The sequence below is a fragment of the Bos taurus genome, chromosome 13 (assembly GCF_002263795.3).
Source record: "Bos taurus isolate L1 Dominette 01449 registration number 42190680 breed Hereford chromosome 13, ARS-UCD2.0, whole genome shotgun sequence".
In the NCBI taxonomy this organism is placed as follows: Eukaryota; Metazoa; Chordata; class Mammalia; order Artiodactyla; family Bovidae; genus Bos; species Bos taurus.
In genome coordinates, this window is record NC_037340.1 from 64,073,152 (window position 1) to 64,100,667 (window position 27,516).

At 39.5% G+C, this 27,516-nt stretch overlaps 1 protein-coding gene and 1 pseudogene across 11 annotated transcripts in view; one reads left to right on the top strand and one right to left on the bottom strand.

Annotated features, from left to right (window-relative positions):
• Window positions 1-27,516, bottom strand: part of NCOA6 (nuclear receptor coactivator 6) — a 96,384-nt gene that overhangs the window by 21,215 nt on the left and 47,653 nt on the right. For 7 of the 11 annotated variants that reach the window (XM_025001199.2, XM_059893029.1, XM_059893024.1 and 4 more), the window contains 6 exons: window positions 21,069-21,191; window positions 13,633-13,761; window positions 12,047-12,904; window positions 9,856-10,002; window positions 6,181-7,297; window positions 3,491-3,612 (listed from right to left, as the gene is read on the bottom strand). In XM_025001199.2, coding sequence (XP_024856967.1) covers window positions 3,491-3,612; window positions 6,181-7,297; window positions 9,856-10,002; window positions 12,047-12,904; window positions 13,633-13,761; window positions 21,069-21,191 — 2,496 coding nt within the window. Of the gene's footprint in view, window positions 1-3,490; window positions 3,613-6,180; window positions 7,298-9,855; window positions 10,003-12,046; window positions 12,905-13,632; window positions 13,762-16,811; window positions 16,900-21,068; window positions 21,192-27,516 lie in introns of those variants that run through there. The other 4 variants (XM_059893028.1, XM_059893027.1, XM_059893026.1 and 1 more) reach the window with 4 other exon arrangements.
• On the top strand, window positions 25,521-26,699 carry LOC101903101 (small ribosomal subunit protein eS1-like; annotated as a pseudogene).

Consider the following 27,516-nt stretch of genomic DNA (forward strand, 5'->3'; position numbering starts at 1 on the left):
TGCGACCTTTAGGGTATGGCCAAGCAATACTCATCTAGGTGGCACAAATAGCTCAGGCATGCCCGTTCCCAGGGGGGTAAGGGGCGGCCCCTCCTTCTCTGGCATAAGCAAAGAGGCACGCTGCTTCAGGAAGCAAAAAGCAAAGCATCGAGAACCTGGAGCTCCTCAGTCTTCAGGGTCTGCATGAGGCATCACTGTACTAAGACTCTAACAGGCACTGTGCTACGCACTGAGACTGGCCAAGTCTATGCCAGCCTCACATTCAGACGAAATGAGGCCCACTCCATCCACAGCACAGGTGACCACCCAGTACTGGGCTCTCATGCAGGCATAATCAACACTTCACTGGATTTGTGAATGAAGCATTTAAGATTCACTTTTTTTCTTTTAGCACAGATTAATTTTTTTTAAAGACTTGGTTTTGTTGAAAATACCAGCATCGAAGATAGACTTTTTATTCTTTCAACAGAAGTAAAATATAAAGTTCTAGGGTTCAATTCCTTAAGAAAGAAGGATTTAAAATCACTTCAATCCATTGGCTTCACACACCATGCTGCACCCTCCAGGCTCGCTTCTTTGGGAAACCCAGTGAATTAAACTGTCCCTCCAACATAAGTCAGTTTAATAAATAGTAGGAGCTAAATAGAAGCTGATACACACACTGAAAATAAAATGAGGGCACTGAAGTTCTTTTTACAAATGCTAATTTCCATTTACTTTTTTACATGTCAAACTGTATTTGGAGAAATATTGTCTTTGAATCCATAAGTGGAGAATAAGTAAGCAAGAAGCATAGCCCTCAGGAATAAAAAATAATTTTGGGAAAAGAAGTCTGAGGACAATGCCTTATAGATTCCCAGAAGGCAACATCTCAAATGATTCTTTCTTTTGTGAAGATTTCATTTGGCATTTTAGAACCAAAACCTTACATAATCAGCAGAAAGGGCCACGAATAAAGGTGGTTCAATGGTAGAAAGTGGACATATAGCTGGGATACAATTTTACAAACTAGATTTATTTCATTGTTACATGAAAAATATATTAGGAAAGTTTTACGAAGGCACAGGCATAAGGACAGCTGGCTCTAGTGGTCAGAAGTGCCGGCTCCAGATTTTCACAGAGCAGCTATCAAATGCTATTGATCCATAGGTTCACACCCTGTGTTTAATAGCTAATCAATGTCTTCTGGCCAATGACAGACATGACACCAATGAGTACAATGTTTTCTTTTTTAATTATTTACTTATTTGGCTGCCCTGGGTCTTAGTTGTGGCATGTGAGATCTAGTTACCTGACTAGGGAACAAACCTGGGCCCCCTGTACTGGGTCCAGTCTTAGCCACTGGACCACCAGGGAAGTCCTCAGGATCCACTTTCGAAGTTTTTTTTTTTTTTTTAATCCTTTTTTGTTTTAGGCCTAACTGACTTCTTTACATTTATAATGCCAACAACATATGGCATTCCTATAGGTTTAATTCAGGTTCCCATGTGAAGAAAAGTGTTAATTTCTGTAGAAATTACACAGCCCCTTGATGTCAGGGCTATGACACAAATGCCTTCGTCTTTAAAATTAGGGCACCAAACAACATAAATACCAAAGAGAGCAGCATAGACAATACAGCAGCCTCTTGAAAGTAACAGTTAAGGGCATGGCTGCTATAAAGGTTCCAGAAGCTGGAGGCAGCAGTCCAAAGAGCACTAATGGTAAGAAGATAGGCTGGGGCTGTGGTGACAGAATGGTGGAGAGGCACAGCCAGGACACACACAGTGCATATAACATAATCAAAACCCAAATTTATTAATTAAAAGATGAAAATTCATATGCCTTTAGGGGCCAGACTGGTAAAGAAGAGAAGTGGGTTGCTATAAGACAGTAGTAGTTCTGTGGACAGAGCCAAACTGCAGAGCTGATACTATACCTAAATCAAGTAGATGCCTAAATCAGGCATCTAAAATCAGGTTTCTGTTTGCTTTCAGATTCTGCATGACAATTCAAATACACTTCAGGCCAAATTCAGCCTATAGGCTCCCAGTTTGCAAACTGTAGAAAGGAAGCAATAACGTGTGTGAGAACCTCCGGGATTTATAGAATTCAGATGTGTCTGAGGGAAGAAGGTGCCTTTCTGTTCATAATGCCTCTGGACATACCCACCAAAGACTGGTGACCTCCCAGCCTCAACTGTGCTGCTGCAATTCACCGATGGGAAGTGTGGTGTGCCCAATTTGCAATCAATAACATATAGTACTGACATCATAATGAATTTACTTTCATTCACTTTAATACATAAATTAAGGATACTAAAGTTTATCTCTAAAATAACTTACAAAATCACTTCCACTTATATGCCAAAAAGGAGGTAGAATAACTAGAAAGGAAGAAACAAAACATAATCCTTTGTATACACAGGGAAGTATGGCCTACATGTGATAGGTTTGTGTGTCTTCCTCATAGGGGAATAAAGTTACAAATTACTGCTCAGGCTAATAGTAACCAGGTTTGGAGACATTGTGGCAGCTAGCCTTAGTTCTACAATAGCTAGATTAGAATGAATTAGTTTTAGGAGACTTTTTTCAACATTTTAGAAGATGGTATTATTTTATAATCAGAGGGGGATACAACACAGAGGGCTTCAACAATACTGGTCTTTTTATTATTAACCTGGGTAGGAAGTACATGGAGAAGGCAATGGCACCCCACTCCAGTACTTTTGCCTGGAAAATCCCATGGACGGAGGAGCCTGGTGGTCTGCAGTCCATGGGGTTGCTACAGTCAGACACAACTGAGCGATTTCACTTTCACTTTTCACTTTCATGCACTGGAGAAGGAAATGGCAACCCACTCCAGTGTTCTTGCCTGGAGAATCCCAGGGATGGGGAAGCCTGGTGGGCTGCTGTCTATGGGGTCGCACAGAGTCGGACATGACTGAAGCGATTTAGCAGCAGCAGCAGGAAGTACATGAGTGTCTCTTTCACTACTCTTTACATATTTTTTATGTTTAAAGATTCATAATAAAAGCTCTATTAAAAAATCTTATTTTAAACCCTAGTAGTTCTCTGCTTTGAGAAAGCCCCAGTAGAAAAGGCTGCAGGAAAGGCAGGCAAGCAGGATTAGAGTGAAAGCATCATTTCATTTAATCTTATTCCATTTTGATGCCAACTAGAACCTTGATACTGACAAGAATAAAGAGGCACTGACTAACTTCAGTTTGATTTTATGAGGACCTAATATAACAAAGACTAATTTGAGCAAAATACACACACAAATACATATACATACACGTGCACATACACACACTTTCAGAGGTTATATTTGAAACTTTTTACTTACTAACACGTAACAAGGCAAAGTTTCCAAATACTAGACACATTAAATCATTAAAGCAGTCTAGTTAGTAGATAAAATAAAACACTATTGTTTCCTTGAAAAAAAGCCTTATAATGCTGTAAATAAATGATGACAAGCATACAAACTTTAGCTAACATTTTATCACCTGGTGGTCGGTTTGAAAATTCTGGCAGTTTAGGGCCTGAGCTGTCCAAGTTAATTCCTTGTTCTCCAGGCAATGGCTGTTGATCAGCCTCCTCCAGACCAGCTGGGCGAGTATCTGGGGTGCTAAAAAATAAATTACACGTTTGAGAGTAAGTTGTACAGTTTATATATGAAAACTGTTTAACCCCTCCCCTATGTCTGAATAAATCCATCTGCATTATCAGTCTTAGCATTATTTATATCTCTCTAGTCTGATAAAACATTCAATATTTGGCATAAAAAATCTGCCAATTTCATTAAATGTTAAAATCCACTTAATAAAAGGCTATTTACTCGAGGTGCTTTCTACAAACTTCTGATATAATGATTTTCATTTAATTATCCATCCATTCAATGTATTAAGACCTGATTTTGGGTTATCAGCATTGTACTGTTCCTATGAAACCACACTATCTTTAGGGTAGCTATCAAATTCAACCAGGGAATCCAGACTTCTTTTTTTGTGAATATTGCAACGGTGGCTCCAACAATCCATAACACCTTGCAAGAAATTGTAGACTGGCTAATGAAAATGGTAGTCAGAGAACAAAGAAAGCTGGAGAATACCAAAACAAAGCTAATTAATTTTGTTGCAGAATGTCTATTTAACAGACATCCCCATCAGCTTTGGGATGCTTTCATTTTCACCTAAGTGTACCTTACAATTTTATTAGAGAAGGAAAAAAATGAAGAAACACCCACATTCTCAAAGACCCAGGGCTCACAGCCCTCATTTTGTTTTTGCCCTGGTATTAGTCACCCACTTTTAGACAGTATTTTATCTCGTTGTACTCTGTAGTTTCATAAACCTTACCTTAAATCCATTTTAAAAGCTCTAGGACATGGGAATTTAGAACCTGAAGCAGGTCCTAAGCACATCTAGATTCCTGTATTGATTTGCTCCTTAAATGACTTTCTCTTGCTTCAATTACAGGTAAGGATTCCTGTAGTATTCTTTACTTTCAAAGAATTATACTGCTAAAAAAAAATCTCAGGCCCAGCCACCTCATGTTACTGGGTAACAAAACAAAGGCCCACAGAGGTGTAAGAAAACAGGCTGAAGATTCCATGGTAAGCTGGTGGTAGAGCTGGGAGCATGCACTCGTCTTTTTAACTTACTGTCTCCATTCCTAGAAGCCTTGATGTGGTCCTAGGAATGGACCTAGGACCACATCAATGGAGAGGTCCTAGGCCCTTCCCACAATCTGTAGCTGTAACAAGTAAGCAACTCCCTAAGTGCTGGTACAGATAGCAAAAATCTATACTAATGGCAACTGAAGAACCTTTCAGTGTTACTCCTAGATTACTGAGAGGAATAAATATTGCCACAGAAATACTATTCCCATACAGATTGATAGTAGTAAAGAATTTAACTTAGAAAGAGCTATTGGAAAAATCAGATAACCAAAGAGTTTACTAATTTTGAATTCAGGAAAAATACAGGTTGCTAATATACAATTATTTTTTGATTTATAAGATTCAAGAAGAAAGTGAATATGATATAGTTTTATAGTACAACCAAAGGCATACTGTAAGAAGACTGAGAGAAAGGTAGTGGGTTGGCCAAAAAGTTCATCCAGTTTTTTTCCAGGTGTTATGGACAAACGCGAACAAACTTTTTGGCCAATCCAATAGATGGTTTTATTTTAAACATTTATGTTTGATTAACTAAAGCTCCCCTATTCTCTTCTATAATCCTAGTAATTTACTTGAATTAACCCACTTTTATACTTCTTAGTCATTATTTTCTGGTAATGTCTCTGGATTTCAGTTTTGTGATTAAAGGCAGAAAATCCAGTTTAATCAATATTCCTTTAGGAATCATTTTATCAAAGCCAAAAATATGACTTAACACTTAGCTTTAGGAAACGAAATATAAATTAATTGCCCTTCCCACTGTGATCTTGCAAAAGACTCACCTTTACCAAAAGGGTAACTTATTAAAAAGGTCTAATCATCTTAGTATGAGGTTTTAAGCTGCTAAGGATGATAAAGAGCCTTTAAAAGAAAGGCACTTGCACAAAAAAATGTTTCTATTTGAGAGACAGAAGGGAGTCTCCAAAAGCAGTTTTCATTCCTAAAATACATATAGCCTCTCTGGTTCCCCAGCAGTCATTGTAAGCCTGACATGCTTTGTAGAGTTGTACTGTGGTAGCACTGGCTACTTCTCAGGCTCTGAATGGCGCAATCCCCTCTGAGACTACAGACTTAAGAGACATATATCAATTGACTGCAATATATGAAACTTGTTTGGCTCCTTATTTGAACAAATTGTAAAAAAAAAAAATTTATTTTGAGATAATCAGGGAAATCTGGACACTGTCTGAATATGTGAGAATATGAAGGAAGCATTAGTTTTTTCCAGGTGTGCTAATCATATTGTGTGGTCATAAAAAACAGAAAACAAAAACCAAAAACCTGTCTTTATCTTTTAGAGGTACACACTGAAATATTTAAAGTGAACTTGCTTTAAAATAATCAAGAGGTAATGGGAAGAACATGAATGAATGCAAGACAGATTATGAGCTGAAAATCTTAAGCATGGGGAATTTCATTATACTGTTCTTATACATGCTCAAAAATTTCCATCAAAAAAAGTTGTTCACATAGAAATAAATGAGTAAGATTTCAGACAAGACTATCACAACCTACTTTAGATCCTGCTGACTGTTTTTCTTCTTCCGAGGGGGCTTCTTCTTCTTCGGTTTATTTGCGTTGGTATTGTTTTGCTTATTGTTTACCCCGAAATGGCCTGCAGAGATATCACTCTGCAACAAGTTGACCAACAACGGGCTTGTCAGCGTGACATCCTTATTGACTGGGAAGCCTGGATTCTGACCACAGGACATCTGATTTCCATTGGGTGCTCCGTTGAAAGGCGCATTGAAGGGCATCCCATGGCCTGAGAAATGGTTTCCCGAGGCACTGTTCCCCTGCATGGCCTGCACGTGGGGGGGGACCATGTTGCTTTGCTGCATGCTAACATCTGGCATCATCTGAGACAAGCTGACATCATTATTTGCTGTCGTAGCAGGATCACCATGCTGCTGGGCCATGTGGGGGCTGGGCCCTGGTGGCCGCAAGACCTGCCCCTGCATCCCCATAACCTGAGACGGACTGTTGTTCACGGGCCCTTGCTGCGGCAGCATCTGTCCTGACATCGGTCCTGTAAACTGCACCATGTTTCCTTGCAAGTTTGGCGTTGGTCCCCTCATTATCTGTGCTGGTCCCGGCATGACATTAGATTGGTTCTGAGTGTTAAACTGTTGCTTATTCCCCTGCATCTGATTGGTCATGATCTGCTCTATCATTGGATTCTGTTGGAGCAAAACTTGCCCCTGAGGCCCCATCATCTGGTTATGTGGCGCCATCATTTGAGGGCCCTGCTGGGGAAGCATCTGCTTGGGTGGGGTCATCCTTTGGGGCGAGGGCCCAAGATTTTGGCTCTGAGGATTCACCATCATCTGACCCTGTGGCATAAGCTGGGCCCTTGAAAGGATCATGGGGTTCTGAGGGGTCAAGGTTCCCTGTTGCTGGACCATCTGGCCCTGGGCGGGCACGATCTGCTGGTGCATGCTCATCAGTTGAGATGGTGGGCCCTGCTGGGGCTGGCCTTGCATGTTGCCCAGGTTCACCTGAGGAACCCCAGAACTACCAGCCTGTTGGCTGTTCATGTTGCCATGAATTCCCATGAGGCTGGGCTGCATCATATTTGGTGGCCCGTGGGACACCTGCATCTGGTTTTGAGGAGGACCAGCTCCTTGACCACCTTAAAAAAAAAAAAAAGGGCACAGTTTCAGAAAAATATACTATTATCTTGTTGGTATTAAGATTCTCAAATTACCTTAATTAAAAAAACACCCCTCACCCATATCCAGTGATCAGCATAAACAGATGTGCTATGCTTAACACATTTCTGTGAGTTTTCTATAGTATGAGGCTGTGACTGTGGCATACATTCTCAGTGATCATACAATAGAGAAAGAGAAACCTTTTCTTTATTCCTATTTGGTAACTTGATAACATTTTGCAGATCAATATAGTTTTCTTTCTCTTAGACTAAACAAAGAGAAAGGCAGCATCTCATTATTTAAAAATAACTTGTAACTACCTTAAAATGAAGAAAATTAATGAAAAGTGCTATGGGATAATGAAATAAGCTCTACTTTAGATGAATCAGGAAACAAAAAATGTGCTGCAGCCTCTTAAGAAAACCTCAGCAAAGTTGAGAAGACGTTTAACAATGCTCCTTGGGAAACTATAATTAAGACTCTCCAAGGTTATGGATGTGTTATCTGGATGCTGTACTTTAAAGAAAAGAACAGCTAATACTTCCTAAAGATAGGTCTCCTCCACCCCAATGTGGTAAAAATTATTTCATCTTGATATGGAAGCCAAGCCTCTGGTGGAAGTTAACTGACAGACAATTAAGAAGCTGCAGGCAGAGGACAGTCAATAAAGGATGATAAAGCTTCAGTGACCCTCTCCTGTGGCAGTCCCTAGTAGACCACATGGGACATGTTTTAGTCTTCTTAATTATTTCCAATTCAAAGAACACTTCCTGGCTTGCCACAGTGTATACTTACTGTTAGGTCTTTGGGATTTTCCTATAGCTGCTTATATTCTCTCTTCCTTTCTGCAGAATAACCTTCTAGCTTATTTTATCTCCTCCCCACCCTTTTCATTTTTAAATGAGGACTAAAAAGTGATAGCCACAATGAAGTTATCAAGCCAGTCCATGTTCCAGCCAGGAGGCAAGGGGCAAACTGTCCTTTGTTCATACAATCTAGATTTTTCCTGAATCCTAAGATCTTCCAGACCAGCCTCAAACTGAATTCCATGACCCCCTGTATATACTACATACACTAAATACTCCAGTATATATTCATTCAATTGACAATCATCTATTGAGTACCTAATATGTGCAAGGCACTTCTGGTACTGAGGTAACATCAATAAGCAAGACAGACCAAATCCCTTATCCCATGGAGTCTAGTTGGCAAGAGTAAAATAACAAACAGACTAAGTATTTTCAGAGGAAGAAGTAAAAGCTTAATAAGAGAAATAAACTAGAGTAAGAGAACAGGAAACGACAGACAAGAGTAGAGCTATCTTAGATGGGATAAACGGAGAAATCAAAACAGTAAGTGCATGTGGAAGGCACCATATAAAAATATAAAACAGCTGTGCTTATGTGGAGGAATTATGGATGATTTTATTACTGTTTTAAAACTTCCTATACAATGTGAATTTACATAGCTCAGGAATTACAGTTTTGCACTAGCAGATGGGGAAAGTCATGGTTTGCCCTACATTTTTCTAGCCCTTCAAGAGGTAGTTTGAACTTTTTAAGTTTCGAACTTTTCTCCTTTGTTAGTGCTTTACAATTAACAGTGGAACCACAAAACTAAACTAACTCCAAATGGGCATGGGAGCTCAGAAAGTATTTGTGCTACCTCAATCCAAACTCCCTATGAGAAAGGGTAAGAGGATTAATCATGTGCTACCTAACAGCAACCAGATACATGCAGTCTCGGCTAATACAATATTGCTTACAAATATTTTCTAGCCATTCTGCTGTACACAATATGCCCTCCTAAATTTATATATTTATATATAAATTTCTTATATACAATACACTATTGGCATTACACCTGTATTGATAAAACCTGGTCTTCAAACACCACCTTGTAAACCAGAATTCAGACACTCAACATATACAATGTTAACATGAATTATAGAGATTTTAAATGCTGCAGTTGTTCAAAATGCCATGTACCTCCATGCCTTTGTACCTACCATCTCCTTTGCCAGAAATACCTTTTGTCCTTTTACTAACTGAGGTGTCAGCAACCTATGATCCATGGATCAAATAAGGCCCACTGCCAGCTTGTAAACAGACACAAATTCACTCAGAGCTCAGGAATATAGTTTTGCATTAGCATACAGGCATTGTGGAACATTGCCATGCCCATTCTTTTATGTACCGTCTATGGCTACTTTGGTGCTACAACAGCAAAGTTAGGTAGCTGCAACAGAGAACATATAACCTGTGAAGCCTAAAATATTTACTACCTGGTTCTTTTCAGGAAAAAAAAAATGCTGACTTCAGCTCTAGCTCTAGGTTTATCTCCTTTCTTTAGGTGTTTCTAGATTTTTCAAGACATTTTACCTACTTCTAATATAATAGTTATTGCCCTGAAAGAATATTTACAGGTCTGAAATGAAGCGGAAGGATCAAGGCTTACATTTCTCTGTATATCCTTGTTGTCTACCTACCACACAATGTTCAATAAATGCTGGCTGAATAAGTCATAGAAAACAAACCTGCATGCTGGACATTTTGATTCGCTTGCAGCTGAGGGGCTCCTGAATTCCCAGGGGTAGTTGCTGTGGTCGAAGGCACCTGACCTTGCATAAAGTTCGGATTGGCCTGTCCTGCTGAGAAGCCAGGTGGGAGGCGTTTAGGCATTCCTTAATAGAAAACAACGAGTAAGGCAGTTACCTAGCAAATTTATACTCTTGCTTAGATGTGGAATGAATAAGGAAGGATGAGCTGCATGAAGTCTCCACTGGCTTAGCTCTCTCTGTCACACTGGTAGGATCTTTAACAAGGTTGGGAAAGATGGTTAAAAAAATCAACACAATCTCTTACATGAGCATTGTCAAAATGAAAAAGAAATACTAAAAAATTTACACTTTGAACATGCCAAGGAAAAGATGGCAATCTGCTCCCTAAATGTGATCTGAGGCCACGTCACAGCAAGGTTTAGGGCTCACTTTTCTGTAATACAATGGACCCCCAAACCTTTACATACTTTAACATAGGTACCAAAGGAATACGCTAAATTCTCTCAATATTCAAACAAACTGATCAGAAATACTATAAAACAAAGACCTGGGTCCTGATATTAAGCGTAGATAGGTGATTTTTTTTTTTCCATTGAGGGAATAGATGACAATTTTCTTTGTGGAAAAATTTCTCCCCTGTATTGTGCTGGTCTCTTTGGAAGAGACAAGAGATCAGCAACAATTTATAGGAGCATCAAAGTGAGGTTATATTAAATTTATCATTACACCTTCCTCTCAAAAAGGTTTGCTGAAATTCTGACAGCTATGGTACCAAAAACTGTGCTCTAATGGAATCTTACTAAAGTAATATTTTCTTTTATAGGAAGGTTTAATTTCAGAAAACCAATCTGTAATAAGAAGAATCTCAGAACCCATTCACTGTTTATAACACAGGCCTGGATGTGGCCAGATCACCTAGGTGAGCACATAATTTGCTCTATGAAAGCATCAAGACCTAAGCTCACTTGAATTAGTCCATTTATTTAAGGGCAAAATTTTCAATGTCCTGAAAAACGCTCTGTAGACAAATATGCATTTGTCCTTTCTTTAGCAGTGACAAGTCCCCATTTGCATGCTTCCATTGTAATTATATCAGTAATCACATTTGCAGGAGGGACTACCCAGCCCCCACTGATCCAAGGCTAGATGCCCAGAACAGTGAAGTTTGGAGCCAAAACATTCTTGCATTTTCTCAAAACTTCTTAGTATTCAAATATTACAGCCTGCATGTCAGTAAAAGTAATTACAAGAGAGTGAAAAGACTGATGAGCGATTTAATTTTACCAGAAATCATGGGAACATGCCTTTGCTATGTTGCACTAAAGATGTAAGGGTTTTTTTTCTGGATTGGCAATGGGTGTCTTTTGGTGGGGGGTATGTTTATCAGGTGACAGTATTACACTCTCTATACCTTACTGAAAAGCTCCAAGCACATTCATGTGCACTAGATCAATGATTAATAAGAATAAATAATAAACATGGAGATGGATAAGTTTTACTGTAATCGTTTTACCTCTCACACATTAAGCTCCATTGCTTTTTCTTCATACAAGAGGCACCTTACAAAATAAATAAATAAATCTCCTTTAGGTATAACTGGTGGAATTCCCTCTCTAAGGAGCAGGCATTGGCATTATAAAACTGTAAAAGTCAATGATTTATGAACTTACTCCCCTTTAATACTTTAAGCAAATTTAACAAATACCATGCTAATAATATTTTTGCTAACTAGGATTATCAAAATTGAAAACCACAAGGGCCATTTCCCCAACAAAACCCTACACTTATCTTTTCATTTTTGCTCTACTGCATAACCTTAATTTTTTCAACAGTGGAGCAGCTTAAGTTGTTAATAAAACCATGATTCTTCCGGACGCCTTAATTTACTAGTACAAGATCAGGCAAAAATATTTTGAAAAACAAAATGAACATATATCTACATTGAATTTTACCTGCGTTTTTATCCAGAGGACTAGCTTAAACATAACCAGTAAGATGCTGCATAATGTATCAAGTTAACTAAGTCATATCAAGTGTCATCACTATAGTCACAAAACCAAATAGTTACATCCTCATTTCACTCCCTCCTTTAACTCTAAAAATTGAAGTGCTACTAAGATCTAGCTCCAGTCAATTTACCAACACAAATAGCTCCAGTGTTCCTCACCTCCTAGGCCTGGATGTAAACTCTGTGGCCCCTGATTTGGTGGTTGCTGCTGCATCACCATGAAGTTAGGTGGCACGTTTCCCTGTTGAACCATAGGATTCCGACCCGGAGAGCTGACGGGCTGCTGAAATCCCTGGGGAAGTGGGTTATTTTGAGGTGGCCTTGGTCCCATCTGCTGCTGAGTTTGGTTAACCGTTGGGGAGGAAGCAGGGGATCCCTGCTGGAAGGAGGAGGGTGAGGAGGCAGGAGACTTGTTGGTGAGGTGGGGCTGCTGCAGGGGGGTCGGGACCCTAGAGGGCCCTCCCTGCAAACTCTTCATCTGAGGAGCTGTGAACTGGCCTGGGTTGCTCATCTGAGGAAAGTTTGTATGGGCTTGTGAAGCTTGCTGGCTGCCAAAGGGATATGGAGGGGGAGGGTGGGAAGGTGTCTGTACCGTGGCTAAGGATGGTCTTGCCTGGAGTTGCTGTTGCATTGGGCCAGGCAAGGGAGCCTTCTTCCACCCTTGATTTGCAGTCATTGTGCCCAGAGAACTCTGGGCTGGAGGAGGCTGAAGGGCTCCGGAAGGCAGCTGGTTCCAGCCTGGAGGAACAGGCACCTGAGTTGGGGCAGTAAACTGGGGTCGAATGCCCTGTGGCTGTTGCTGCTGATGTTGCTGTGGGGGTCTTGCCTGCAGCTGTTGCTGCTGTTGCTGCTGCTGCTGTTGCTGCTGCTGCTGCTGTTGCAGCTGGGGAAAACTGGCTGGGTTTATTTGTCTGTTCACAGGGACGGGCTGCATTGGGTGGTGCGGGGGCGCTAAAGATCCTGAGGGATGACTTTGTTGCTGTATATGGAGCCCAGAGAGGAGTGGATCCATTGCATCTGTTTAAAGATAGTCAACAAAGCAATAATTAACTTACTGCAACCTAGATTCTAGAGCAATCCTAGAATCTTGGCAATTCTGCAAAAACAGAGTAAAATCTTCTGGTATCATTTAATGTTTGTGAGCATTTACTATAATGCAAAACAACTACTGAGATGAGAGAAAGACTGAATCTTGTCTATAAAGAGCGTATGATTCTAAAGTGGATGTAAGAGCCAAGCAAACTATGCAGAGCCGTATTCTCCAAAGCATATTCTGAGGAACTATGTTCATTAGTATTAGAAGAAAACAAAACAAAAAATAAAGTCAATCAAGGTTTGGGAGACACTGGACCTAACAGCCTTAGACAGGTTTCTTCACTCTAGGACTTTCAGTGCTTCCAACATGTTACTTTAGGATCTCTGGGAGGGAGGATCTAGTAGGACTCATTAACCAAATTTACTTCACTACAGAATTCTTGGTTATGGAGGAGCAGGATTAAGTAGGCCATGGAATACATTTTTAGGAATGTTGGGGTATAACTGATAAGAATAGTGAGAAACTCTGAGAAGAAATTTTGAAAAGGAAATAATGACTTCCAGCTTGAAGAAACTAGGGCAGATTTTATATAGAAAACAGCCTTTAAGCTGGGCAGTTAGAAATCTGGCATCAGAGAGAGAGCTGAATTCTATGATGCTCTGTGCAGGGAGTGCAGCCTCTTCAATTCTCAAAGGTTGGAGGTCAATACCTGACTGAGAAGCAGGGCGAGGAGTCCTGGGCTGCAGTTCTGAATTGGGGCCTGGTGCCATCATGGAAGATGACACGTTTCCACCCTGGGGTATCATAACAGTGGCAGGGCTGGTCATCCTTATTAATCCTAGAGAAAAAAAAAAAATCTCTAGAATAGAGTACTGGAATTGACACAATGTTTGTTTTTAATGAAATATTTCAAAGATGTAAAAAGGTATAGAAAATTTTTATACCACCATCTACCTTATTTAAATGTAAACACTCTATCCTGCCTGCTTCATATATATATACAAATATATATAAGAAGCCTCCTACTCCTTCCCAATCTCATTCCATTCCCTCTTTCTTATCTTACATCTGGGATTAACAGTTTCAAGTTTTTATCTTTTCTACATATATAAACTGAAATATATTTTTTGAATGCTTTTAATCTTTGTATAAGTGACACCGTTTGATATGTATTGTTCAATTTTCCTTTTGACTTAATACTATTTTTTTGAGATTCACCCATCCTGACTATAATAGTGCCCCATTTTATGGAGTCAATATATCCATTCGCCTGCTGATGAACAGTAACTTTTTCATCCTTAGAATTCTGCAATGGCATGTATTTGTCCTGTATTCCATAGACATGTAAGAGTCTCTTTAGACTACATACTTAAAATCGATAGGTTTTAAAGTATGTTGCTGCTGCTGCTGCTAAGTCGATTCAGTCGTGTCTGACTCTGTGCGACCCCATAGACGGCAGCCCACCAGGCTCCCCTGTCCCTGGGATTCTCCAGGCAAGAACACTGGAGTGGGTTGCCATTTCCTTCTCCAATGCATGAAAGTGAAAAGTGAAAGGGAAGTCGCTCGGTCGTGTCCAACTCTTAGCGACCCCATGGACTGCAGCCCACCAGGCTCCTCCGTCCATGGGATTTTCCAGGCAAGAGTACTGGAGTGGGGTGCCATTGCCTTTAAGCATCTAGATATTGGTAAACTGCACTCAAAAGCGGTTATACCAATTTATACTTTCACTAGCAGTTTGAGAACTCTTGATTCACATCTTGCTAACTTCTGATACTATTAGATTTTCTAGGATTTATTAATAGCATCTACCTTTATAAGTGAAAACAACTTAAAATTATCCTCTGCTCTCGTCCTAATTTTAGCATCACGATGATAACAATTTCGAAGTGAGTTTGAAAGCATCTTTTCTCTTTTTCTATGCTCTGAAAGAATATGTGTATCTGTTCTTTAAATATTTAGTAAAATTCACCTGTAAAATCATCTGAGCCTGTGGTTATACTAGTTGATTCACAGGGAGACAGATTATTTTATTTCTTAAGTAGTTGTAGATTTTTCATTTGATATGTCTTACTAAGTCAGTTTCAGTTAAATTATACTTTCAAGAAACTTGTTAATTTGCCAATGCTTTCAAATTTATTAGCATAAAGTTATTCATAGAATATTTTTCCCATTCTTTCTAAAAACTGAGATATAATTCACATACCATAATAAAATACACCCTTTAAAGTGTACACTTTTTTTTCATTCTTTATACCGCTCATGCCTCTCTCTCTTATTTGTTTACTAGGATCAATAATTTTAGTTGTCTTTTCAGAGAAACATCTTTCGGTTTTGCTGCTCCATTCCATTAGGTTTTTTAATTCATAAAAGTGAAAGTGAAGTCACTAAGTCGTGTCTGACTCTTTGCGACCCCGTGGACTGTAGCCTACCAGGCTCCTCCGTCCATGGGATTCTCCAGGCAAGAGTACTGGAGTGGGTTGCCATTTTTTCTGCTCTTACCTTTATTATTTCCTTCCTCCTAAATTATTACTTTGCTGTTATTTTTCTCATTCTTATGTCAGACACTTGAGTCTTTTAATTTTCAGACAGCTCTAGTATAAGGTCTGCTCTAAATATCTGAGGAGTCAAATTTTCTAGTCTACATCTCACAATATGTACTATTTTCATTGCCATGTTATGTGCTCAGTTGTGTCTGACCCTTTGTGACCCCATGGACTGTAGCCTGCCAGGCTCCTCTGTCCATGAAATTTTCCAGGCAAGAATACTGGAGTAGGTTGCCATTTCTTCCTCCAGGGGATCTTCCTGACCCAGGGATCAAACCTGCCATCTCCTGCATTGCAGGCAGATTCTAAACCTGCTGAACCTATTCTCGTTATTTCCTTCTAAATATTTTCTAATGTCCATCTTGAATGCTTTTTAGAAAAAAATCACTGGGTATTTAGAATACATTTTAAAACTTCTAAAAATATGGGGTATTTTAGTTTTTTCTTCTTTTTGGCCACTGACTTAACTGCACTATGATCAGAGAAAATGATCTGTGTGATACCTGTATTTGGTATTTAGTGAAACTTGCTTTTGGAATAACATAATCAGTTTATACAAATGTCATTCACGAAAAGATTAAGAATTCTTGAATTATTAATACAGTTTCTAAATATGTCCATTATCTCAAACTATTTAAATTATATTATTTGAGCTTTCTTTATCCTTACTAATTTTTGTTCAATCCATCAATTACTATTGGAGGTGTGTAAGATTCTTCCTTAAGATTTGCTATCTACATGAACCCAGGCCATTTTTACTTCACATATTTGAAGCTAGTTTATTAAAAATACAAAAGTTTAGTTATCTTCCTGGATTTTTCCTTTTATATTACACAGTCATCCTTTTTATCTCTAGTAATGTTTTTTATCTGATAAAAATACTGTCATACTCCTTTTTCTTGGTTAATATTCACCTGGATTCTCTATATTCTTGTATCCTTTTAACTATGAACTGAGACCTTATGTTTTATATGATCCCTCTAAGAGTACATAGCTAAATCTGAATTGCTCAATCTGATTAATCACTTTCTATCAGTGCTTATAATCCACTTGCATTTATTGTTAATTACTGGTATATTTTATCATTTTATGATATCACTTTTTTTATTCTTTTTTTTCTGTGCTGTTTTCCTACTTCTCCTGAATTTTATTGGACTTTTTTTTCATCATGTCCTTCTTTTCAACCCCTCCGCTACTAGTTTAGAAATTATACCTTCTATTTCTATTATTTTAGTGATATTTTAAAAATGTCAACAGACATATCTAAAGGCCATGTATGATCATCATTATTACTAAGTTAATGTTTATTTACATTTACCCAATGTTTACCAATTATTTAGCTCACCATTCCTTCTTAGCTCTTATTTCTTCCATCTTAGGTTCAATTTTCTTCTTCCTGAAGTACATCCTTGAGCAGTTCAATTAGCAAGGGTCTGTTAATGGTAAATTCTCTTAGTCTCTTTAAAAAGGTCTTTAATTCACACTACTCTTGATACTATAGCTTTTGTAAAATTCTAGGCTGTTAATTTTCTCATCACTTTGAAAATATTATCCTCATGTTTCATGGCGTCAATGTTGTCACTGAGAAATTAGCTGTGGGTCTGATAATCTTCCCTTTGTAAATCACTGGTGCTTTATTTTGAATTGCTTTTAACATTCTCTCTGTTTTTCTGCTCTGCAGTTTTACAATTTTGTGTCTAGATGTGAATTTATTTTTTTTTGTAGGGCTCAGAATTATTGGACTTCTGAATCTGAGGACTCATGTCTTTCATCAATTCTGGAAAAATTTCAGCCATTCTCTTACTATTGTCACTCCTCAATTTCCTTATCTTCCTCTGGAACTCTTTTCAGGGATATATATTACGCTTTTTCATTTTATCCTTCACTTCTCTTGACCTCTTTCATATTTCCATCTATTTATTTATTGTCTGTTGCATTCTGGGTAATTTTTTCAAATTCACCTTCCAATTCAGCTGTCTCTAACTGGCTGAATAAGTTATTCACTTAAATAATTTTAAAATTTCTATAGATTCTATTTCCCCCCTAAATTCTCTTTGTGTTTTGATAGTGTCTTGTTCTCTTCTTAGAATTTTCATTATTTTAAACATGCTGATATTCCTATTACCTAGAATTCTGGAAAGAGGGTCTAATCTTAAATTTTATAAATTCAGAGAATAAGCTCGTTTATAACTGGCAGTTTAAGTATGAGAAATCTGCAATGGTTTGGGGTGAGAGCTTCAGTGGTTATTACCACTTTAGAACCACTTACTAACAGCTTTGCTGTTCCTGGGTCATTTCAATGACACATGTCCAACATGTATGAGGATAGAGAAGGCAATTCTATAACCACCCTTTCCCACACTCAACTGGAGCCCAGACCAAGAGAGACAAGTTTTGCCTTCAGCCTCCTGTGCCAAAAAGTGAAACTTTTTCTTATTTACCTTTTACTGAAACTATTGGCTTCATGAAGGATTCTGAATTCTAACTTCCTTCTTTATGTGGACCCAAGGCAAGGCCTCCTATTTTATCCCTCTTGGCCATTAAAACTCAAATCCCTTGGCTCCTGCAGCATCTCCTCAGGTGTTCTGCTGCTGCTGCTGCTAAGTCGCATCAGTCGTGTCCGACTCTGTGTGACCCTATAGACGGCAGCTCATCAGGCTCCTCTGTCCCTGGGATTCTCCAGGCAAGAATACTGGAGTGGGTTGCCATTTCCTTCTCCCTTCACGTGTTCACTGTTATTTAAATGTTCTTCTTTGTTCTTGCCCTGAGGATTTTTCCATATTGTCTTACAAGCTCATCTGTGCATTAAATGTTCTATTTAATTTTCAGATGTTCTGTAGCTGAGATAGGGCAGTTAGGCAAATGTTTACCTGTTAAAAATGGATTTGTTTCTTTGGAACCCCACCCCACTTTCCAAAGATGGTAATCGGATAGTAAGAAAGTTCTTAGGAAATAAAAAGAAATAGGTTTTCTTAGTCTACAATCAACTTCCTATCCCCAGAAATGCTTAAGCACATGCTGGCTAACATACTCAGGAGGGATACTGTAGAATACATTCTAGCACTATGTGGGAAGCATGACTAGAATCATGCTTCACAACTGGGGGCAATGTTGTCCCCTAAGGGATATCTGGAAAGGTCTGGAGATAGTTTGTTGGAACAACCAGGAGGAAGGTGTGATGGTGCTACTGGCCCCTGATAGGCAGAGGTGAGGGATGCTGCTGGACATCCTACAAGGCACAGGACAGCTCCCCATAGGAAAGAATTATCGATTCAAAACATCAGTAACGACACATGACTAAATGACTACTATGGTACCTCACTAATCTTGGGATTCTATGAAGCTATGAAAAAAAAACTGGCTATGGATTTTGTTTTCATTTCAAAAGACTCCTGCTTATCAGTCAAGTTTCTGTTGCCAATGCAAAGAGAATAAAGTAGTGTTTAGAATAATTTAGTCTAAGACATTCTAGATACACAATTCTAAAATTATTTATTATAGTTTTAAAGGTTAGTTAAGGTCTCTTTCCCTAGAAAAATTTGTTTTAACTAAATATTAAATTTTGTTTGCATCCACTGTCCCAACGGAAGACAGAGAAAAAACATTCTTATTTTAAGTATACTTGGCAGTAAAAAAAGTATCTAGGTGTTAAAATATTACTGTGACTACAGATCATTACTAATTGATTATTCTTGAAGCTTTATATTTTACCACAGTGTCCTTCATTAAACACCAATCTAATTTCAACCTAAAGATTTTAAGTTTCCTATATTGATAATGAATTACATACATCACTAAAATTTACACTCACTTTTCAGAGATACTTAGTAAATATGCCTGCTGTTTGCCAGATACTAGGAGAGCTTGCAATTAGTGTGCTGATGTTGGCTTAATGGAGTCTTAACATTTTAAGGTTGGAAGGGATCTGTAATATTGTTTCTTAGACATAAATATGTTTACAGGTAACTAAGGCCAGTAACTATTAAGACATCTGACCAGAAGTTGAGATTAGAACCCAGATTTCCTGAGTCTCATCCTAGGTCTGATCTTTCTTGCACTAACTATATGCAACTTGGCTATACTCTGCTCACTCTTCTGGCTCTTCAATACAGGCAACAGTGTTACCTATAATCTTTCATCAAGCTGCCTTAACACCAAATGCTCAGACTTCTTCAGAGAACTAAATTTAACTCCCTACTATAGGTTCCAGGTTGGGTATTTTCCATTTGCTATACAGTACTCCAAAACAGCCCAACAACACAGGTCCTGACACAACAGGAACTCAGTGAAGGTCTGCTGCACTGCTCAGGGCTCATCCATCTTCAAGCAAGAGCTCAAAAGATTATAGGGACTATTATCTCAGTGAAGAAACTGATGCATGGAGAGGTACAGTGACTCGCCTGAGGCAAACACTAAGTGGCAGTGCCAGCATAAAAGCCTAGTTCCAGTTCTCCATGGCCAAGTCTTCTGCTACAGTTTAGAAAAAAATGGCTTTATAAACTGAGCTTCTCTATTCTGCTGCATTTCTTCAAGAGCTACTGTGGTAGGCTGGAAGTGAATGATCGGGTATAATTTCACGTACTTAGATTCTCCTTCAGTCACAGCAGCTGTGCTTTTCTGGCTTATTTGAATAAAAGTTCCTACAGCAGAAAAAAAATCTGAAAGCTGCTGCTGCTAAGTCACTTTAGTCGTGTCCGACTCTGTGTGACCCCAAAGACGGCAGTCCACCAGGCTCCCCCGTCCCTGGGACTCTCCAGGCAAGAACACTGGAGTGGGTTGCCATTTCCTTCTCCAATGCGTGAAAGTGAAAAGTGAAAGTGAAGTTGCTCAGTTGTGTCTGACCCTCAGCGACCCCATGGACTGCAGCCTTCCAGGCTCCTCCACCCATGGGATTTTCCAGGCAAGAGTACCGGAGTGCGGTGCCACCGCCTTCTCTAGTGCAGTGAAAATAGCACTGACCTCGGGAGTCAGATTTGCCCACTGCTACTTGACCATGGGCAAACTGCTTCCTTTCTGTGAACTCCATAGTTTCCTCAGCTTAAAATGAGAGTACCAACTCAATTCTAACTTTCTGTGATTCACAGAAAGTTACAAAGGTAGCAAATTAATTTGTAACTCTCTCAAATTCTAAATACATAAAAACACATACTCTCCCACATACTTCTACAGATTCCACCTAAGCCTGCACAAACTCCTGGATTCTCAGTCACAGAGAAAGGTGACTCTTTCTCTTTTATAACATAGAAGGCTATGTGATGCTATAAACACCCTGAGGATAAAAGATGTTTTATTCAGTTCTACTTCCAACACTTAGCATAGGTCCCATCATACAATGAGAACTCAATAAATGTTTCCTGCATGGCTCAGGGCTCATCTACCTTTAAGTATGAGCCCCAAACATCGCAAAGACTATATATGCTCCATGGTCTGTGACTCTAGTCTCCTAAGAGTCTACATTCATGTCTTGTTTTCCTGAACCAATCAAAAGAAATGTGTCAGGAACCCCCACCTATCTTGCAGGACTCAAACGATCATACATTAGCAAATAAAGCCAAAAAAAGGAAACTGGTCAAATGTCATACAACTGAGTGGGAGATCTCACCTGGACCGCCTGCCATGGGAAATCCCGCTTCCATCCTAACTGAACTTCCAGCTCCCATGGGTCCATTCATTCTCACATCTTGGCTCCGGTTCTGAGCCAAAGCCAGGTTGATAGCACCTTCCCCTGAAAATGATAGTCAGGTTTAAAAGGAAATCATCAGAATAAGATGTAAATTTTGTTGAAAAACAGATAAACAAGAGCTTTAGTTTTATGTGTTTTTAAAGAATTATGCTAAGTTTACCACCACAAAAAGGGTGAGTCAATACTATACAGGCCTCTTTTCAACCTCACCTGAGCACGTTCACTTACATGAAGCACAAGAAGAACATAACTAATTCTCACAATACAGTAGATGGACAATCATTAATGATGTATGGTGTCAGCGGAAGCTTGGAAGGCTGAATATTTATTTTCAATCAACTCATCTTATATGTGTGTAGGAAGAAAATATTCTCAGAAAGTCTCAAATCCTGGATTACTTTTTGAGAATTTATGATCAGAAATTAGAAATATGAGTAGGTCTAACACAGAAAGAACATACAATGGCATGGGGACACTGTGATATTTGTAAGTAAAATACCATTTTCCTTTCAACAACTGCAATATAAAGAGATATGCAGAGGAGAAACTCATGCAATGAAGAGCATATACCCTGGCTACTAATCTACCTCTGAGATATGATAACAGCAACATTTGTATAGGGATTTTAATGCTTAAGAAACTGTATCTTATTTGAACCTCACAATAGCCTGGTTGGTAATGTCACTAGAAGTGTTCCAATTGAGTAGACTCTAGTGAAGAGGAACTAAAAAGCTGCTTGATGAAAGTGAAAGTGGAGAGTGAAAAAGTTGGCTTAAAGCTCAACATTCAGAAAACAAAGATCATGGCATCCGGTCCCACCACTTCATGGGAAATAGATGGGGAAACAGTGGAAACAGTGGCAGACTTTATTTTTCTGGGCTCCAAAATCACTGTAGATGGTGACCGCAGCCATGAAATTAAAAGACGCTTACTCCTTGGAAGGAAAGTTATGACCAACCTAGATAGCATATTCAAAAGCAGAGACATTACTTTGCCAACAAAGGTTCGTCTAGTCAAGGCTATGGTTTTTCCTGTGGTCATGTATGGATGTGAGAGTTGGACTGTGAAGAAGGCTGAGCGCCGAAGAATTGATGCTTTTGAAGTGTGGTGTTGGAGAAGACTCTTGAGAGTCCCTTGGACTGCAAGGAGATCCAACCAGTCCATTCTGAAGGAGATCAGCCCTGGGATTTCTTTGGAAGGAATGATGCTAAAGCTGAAACTCCAGTACTTTGGCCACCTCATACGAAAAGCTGACTCATTGGAAAAGACTCTGATGCTGGGAGGGATTGGGGGCAAGAGGAGAAGGGGATGACAGAGGATGAGATGGCTGGATGGCATCACTGACTCGATGGACGTGAGTCTGAATGAACTCCGGGAGTTGGTGATGGACAGGGAGGCCTGGCGTGCTGCGATTCATGGGGTCGCAAAGGGTCGGACACGACTGAGCGACTGATCTGATCTGATCTGATCTGAAAGTTAGAGGTAATTTATTTTATTTTTTTAAAAATTAGAATGACATGATGAAATTTATTTTTTAGTAAATATCATGTACCTAGAAGAATGTATGAAACAAATTCAGTTCAAAGAATAATTACAACGCAAACCTCACATAACCACTATTCACTTTAAGGAGCAGACTCCCTGTAAGCCCTTTGTGCTCCTTTAAGATCACATGCTTTTCCTTTCCCGCTGGAGTTAACTACTAGAGTTAGGGGCAATTTAAACCTCACTTAATAAAAAGACCTCTGAAACAAGTTTTGGGATGCTTCCTGAGCTTAAACCCAAATTTTGACTATTCTTACTCTGGTAGACAGCACCACCTTGTGGACAGAAAAAAGTATAGCTAGCCTGTGGTTGAGGATTTGAAAGGCTGCATTCACCATGCTCCTTACTGTTTTAGGAGAAGATGACAAAGAATGAAGCCAATGAAGGCACAGCAGTTTTCTGTCTTGTCACGATATAGGTCAGCTAGATAAACAGATAAAATATGAACTATTGTGACCAGGCAGATAGCTTGGTAATAGGGAACAAATATCCTAACAATAAGTGACCAATCGCCAGGGGCTATACAATGTTCTAAATTGCCTATGGGAGTTAGGAATAAAAGAGAAAAAGAATACAGATCTTGAGGGTTTCCACCAAAGGGAAAGAACTATTAACATACTAAATTTGTGAAGACATTCTAGGTGGAAGAACTTTTGTTTTTGAAATGGACAACAGATCATAAAAGTGGCTTGTGGCTGTTACTAACAGCTCAGATGTGGTCCTTTCCAGTCTCTCTAATCTCAATTCAAACTAGTCTCTCTTTCAATAACAAGGACTCAGGCTCAGTGGGATTTTTTACTTTCTTAGGCACACAAACCCACTTTTCACCTTAAGGCCTTTGTACAAGTTGTTCTCTCTGCCTAGAGCAGCTCTCCTGCACTCCTCACATAAACCATCTTCTCAATTATCCGTTTAAGATTAAGTGTCACAAGCCCCAAAAGTCTTCTCCAATCATTTTTTCCAAGGTCAGGTCACCCTTATCAAAACACCTTGTTACTTCTTCAGAGCACATTCTATGTAGTTATTCATTCACTTATTTTCTTGTCTGCCTCTCCTTTATGGGCTTCTGAGGTAGCACTAGTGGTTAAGAATCTAGCTGCTGATGCAGGAATGCAAGAGACATGGGCTCGATCATTCGGTCGGGAAGATCCTCTGGAGTAGGAAATGGCAACCCGCTCTAGTATTCTTGCCTAGAAAATCCCATGGACAGAGGAGCCTACAGTCCATGGGGTCGCAAAAAGTCAGACATGACTGAGCACGTACACACACTCCCCGTTATATCTGTTCTCCCAGGATAGTTATTAATAGTTATTCATAGTAACTCTATTTATTTTCATTTCCTAATTTAAAAGATAAATTTTATGGCCACCTTAATTATATCCTTTAAACACTGAACAGTACCTGGTGTACATAACAGGCACTCATTAGCTATTTACTGACTACATGATGAAAAGTCATCTTATCATAACCTTACAAAGAATCATAGGAGTTTTTCCATATGACAATTGCATTCCAGGAAAACCTCACGGTCCATAAAAATCTCACACTGAAAATAATAGGTTTCATGGGAGAAACACTGTTGAGGCAAACTCAAAACCCATGCGACTTTGTAACTAGAGCTCTAATGAAAACAAAAATTGGTGTAGGCAACACACCCGAACACTAGAGTGGAAATGCCTGGTTAAAGCTGGGAGAGAATGCAGATGCAATGGAGCTTTGAGCTGGTGGGGCTGCCCTCCAGGTGGGCATGCTACTGCTAAGTCACTTCAGTCGTGTCCGACTCTGTGTGACCCCATAGACGTCAGCCCATGAGGCTCCCCTGTCCCTGGGATTCTCCAGGTAAGAACACTGGAGTGGGTTGCCATTTCCTTCTCCAAGGCAGGAAAGTGAAAAGTGAGAGTGAAGTCGCTCAGTCGTGTCCGACTCTTAGCGACCCCATAGACTTCAGCCCACCAGGCTCCTTTGTCCATGGGATTTTCCAGGCGAGAGCACTGGAGTGGGTTGCCATTGCCATCTCCAGGTGGGCATGGGAGGAAGTAAAGTTCACAAGCTGAGAGCCACGCAATGCTGAGGGCGTACTTCTGGGGAAGGTACATGAGTGTAACTTCTCATTCTCAATTTTCTGAAAAAAAAAAAGCTGAAAGGACTCCCAGCCATAAAGCAACAGATCAAACGGTTTATGGACAATTAACCTTCTATTCCTACTATTCTAACTCCCTTTGCCCTGGAAATAAAAATAATGTATGAATAAACACAATTTCCATACTATACTACTGTTATTTCCCTATTTGCAAGCTGCACATAAGTTAGTTGTTGTCAAGGAAACACACATAGAAGAGAACACTACTGGCTCTCCAACCTGCTGACTGGGGTTGGAAGACTATGACCCATGGGCCAAATCAAGCCTGTTGCCTGTTCAGATAAATAAGTGTTACTAGAACACAGCCACATTCACTCATTTACATATTGCTTTGACTGTTTTTTGCACTATAGCAGCACAGCTGAGTTGTCTTGACAGAGATCTTCTGGCCCACAGAGCCAAAAATTTTTACTCTTTGACCCTTTACGGACTCCTACTTTAAATCAGAATAAATTTACAGAGGAGTCACAAAATGTCCTCAAAAGAGATGTCTCCTCAACTCCCTGGCCAAAACTCAAAAGAAGGGTACAAGGAGTGTTCTTCAATGGAGAAAAGACTGTGTGTCCTTGGGTGTAGGACAGCCTGTCCCTCCAGCCCTGCAGCAGACACCACAATAGTGGCAATACCTTCTCTTATAACCTAAAAGGCATGAGCCCGTCATCAGTTTCACAAAAGCAACAGCTGCTGCCACCACTTTCACTTTTGCCTGAATTCCCAGTGGATGTGGAAAGAGAAAAGGAGATCACCCAGGACATAGCTGTACTCCAAATGTTAAAAAAAAAAACTCTTTTCTGTAGTATGATAAACACTGCCACATGTAAATTTCATAATTTCTTATATGTTATCTATTTTGCTTCCATGCTGGTATTTCTATTTTAATTTATGGCTACAGGAATAAACAGGAGTCTTACTCTTTTGAAGACCTGTAGGAAATAGGAATGATTAAGAGAAGAAACTTGGGGTCATACAGACAGTGCATTCTGCCCCGCTCACCGAAGTTCTCAAGTAAGCTATGCGTCTGCCCTTTTGGCTTTCTGAACGTCACCAAGACGGTCGGCAAGAATAAGCGCCTTACGAAAGGAGGTAGAAAGGGAGCCAAGAAGAAAGTGGTTGACCCATTTTCTAAGAAAGATTGGTATGATGTGAAAGCACCAGCTACGTTCAATACAAGGAACAGTAGGAAAGCACTGACCACAAGAACTCAAGGAAACAAAATCACATCTGATGGCCTCAAGGGTTGTGTTTTTGAAATGAATCTTGCTGATCTGCAGAATGATGAAGCTGCCTTTAGACAATTCAAGCTAATTACGGAGGATGTTCAGGGCAAAACCTGCCTGAGATTTCCATGGTATGGATCTTACCTGTGACAAAATGTGCTCGATGGTCAAAAATGGCAGACCATGACTGAAGTCACGTTGATATCAACGTGCTTCATCTGTTCTCGTGTGTGTTTTACTAAAAAACGCAACAATCAGATTAGGAAGACCTCTTATGCCCAGCACCAGCAGGTGCGCCAGATTCACAAGAAGATGATGGAAATCATGACCTGAGAGGTGCAGAAAAATGACTTGAAGGAGGATGTCAACAAACTGATTCCAGACAGCACTGGAAAAGACAGAGAAAAAGCTCGCCAACCTATTTTTCCACTCCATGATGTCTTCGTTAGAAAAGTAAAAATGCTGAAGAAGCCCCAGTTTGAAGAGGGAAAACTCACGGAGCTACATGGCGAAGGCAGTAGTTCTGGAAAAGTTGCTGGGATGAGACAGGTGCTAAAGCTGAACAAACTAATGGATACAAGCCAACAGTCCAAGAACCTGTTTAAAATGAAGACTTTTAATGGTGACAAACAAAAGATCTTATTTGTGGTTTAAAAAAAAAAAGAGAAGAGTGAGACACACTCTGCTCTCAGTGGAGAAAGGCGTTTCCTTTCTCCACTGGAAAACACTACCACAAAGCCCTTATAATTCAGGTAAATAGGTAACATAGACTATAAAATGTTTAGGGTTTTTAAGAAACTGCTTATATGTTTCTTATAAAAAAATGTATGTTGATGTGCTTATAAAACATAAACAACCTATATGATGTTATTAACAATAGCTGTTTGACTTCTACACTTCCTAAAAGTTCATCCTATATTTAATAGATTGCAGTGAATTAATTTTACTTTTCTGAATCCTTTTGGACAATCAAAACAAACTGGTTATTGTTTAAGCCACTAGTTTCTTATTTATCAAATTATGGAATTCACCTCATTTCTCAATCAATCTCTTAACAATCTGTTTGTTGTTATTGCTCCTTCTGGGGCACAATAACCTATAATCTTAACTGCACAAAATGTGTCTCACTCCTAAACATAAAATGTTGACCTTTCAGTTACTGAGGTTTTGTGGAACTTTTGGGTCCTATGCAAGCACAGGGTCAGAAGGGCTTGGCTGACGAGGGCAAGAGAAGGCTGGAATCACTCACTGGTTGCCACACTGTTTGCACCAACGCAGGAGGGGGAAAGAAGGTTTTAGTACGTTGGGCACCAAAAGACAGACGCTCCTCTGTGCTTCCTCATACTTGGTAGTTACCTCTCTCAGGTTTATCTCCCTCATCAAGGTCATGAGCTCCTTCTGAGTTCATAAAGGCAAAGCCCATATTCTGCTTATCATGTACTCCAAGAGCCAAAGCAAACTAGTG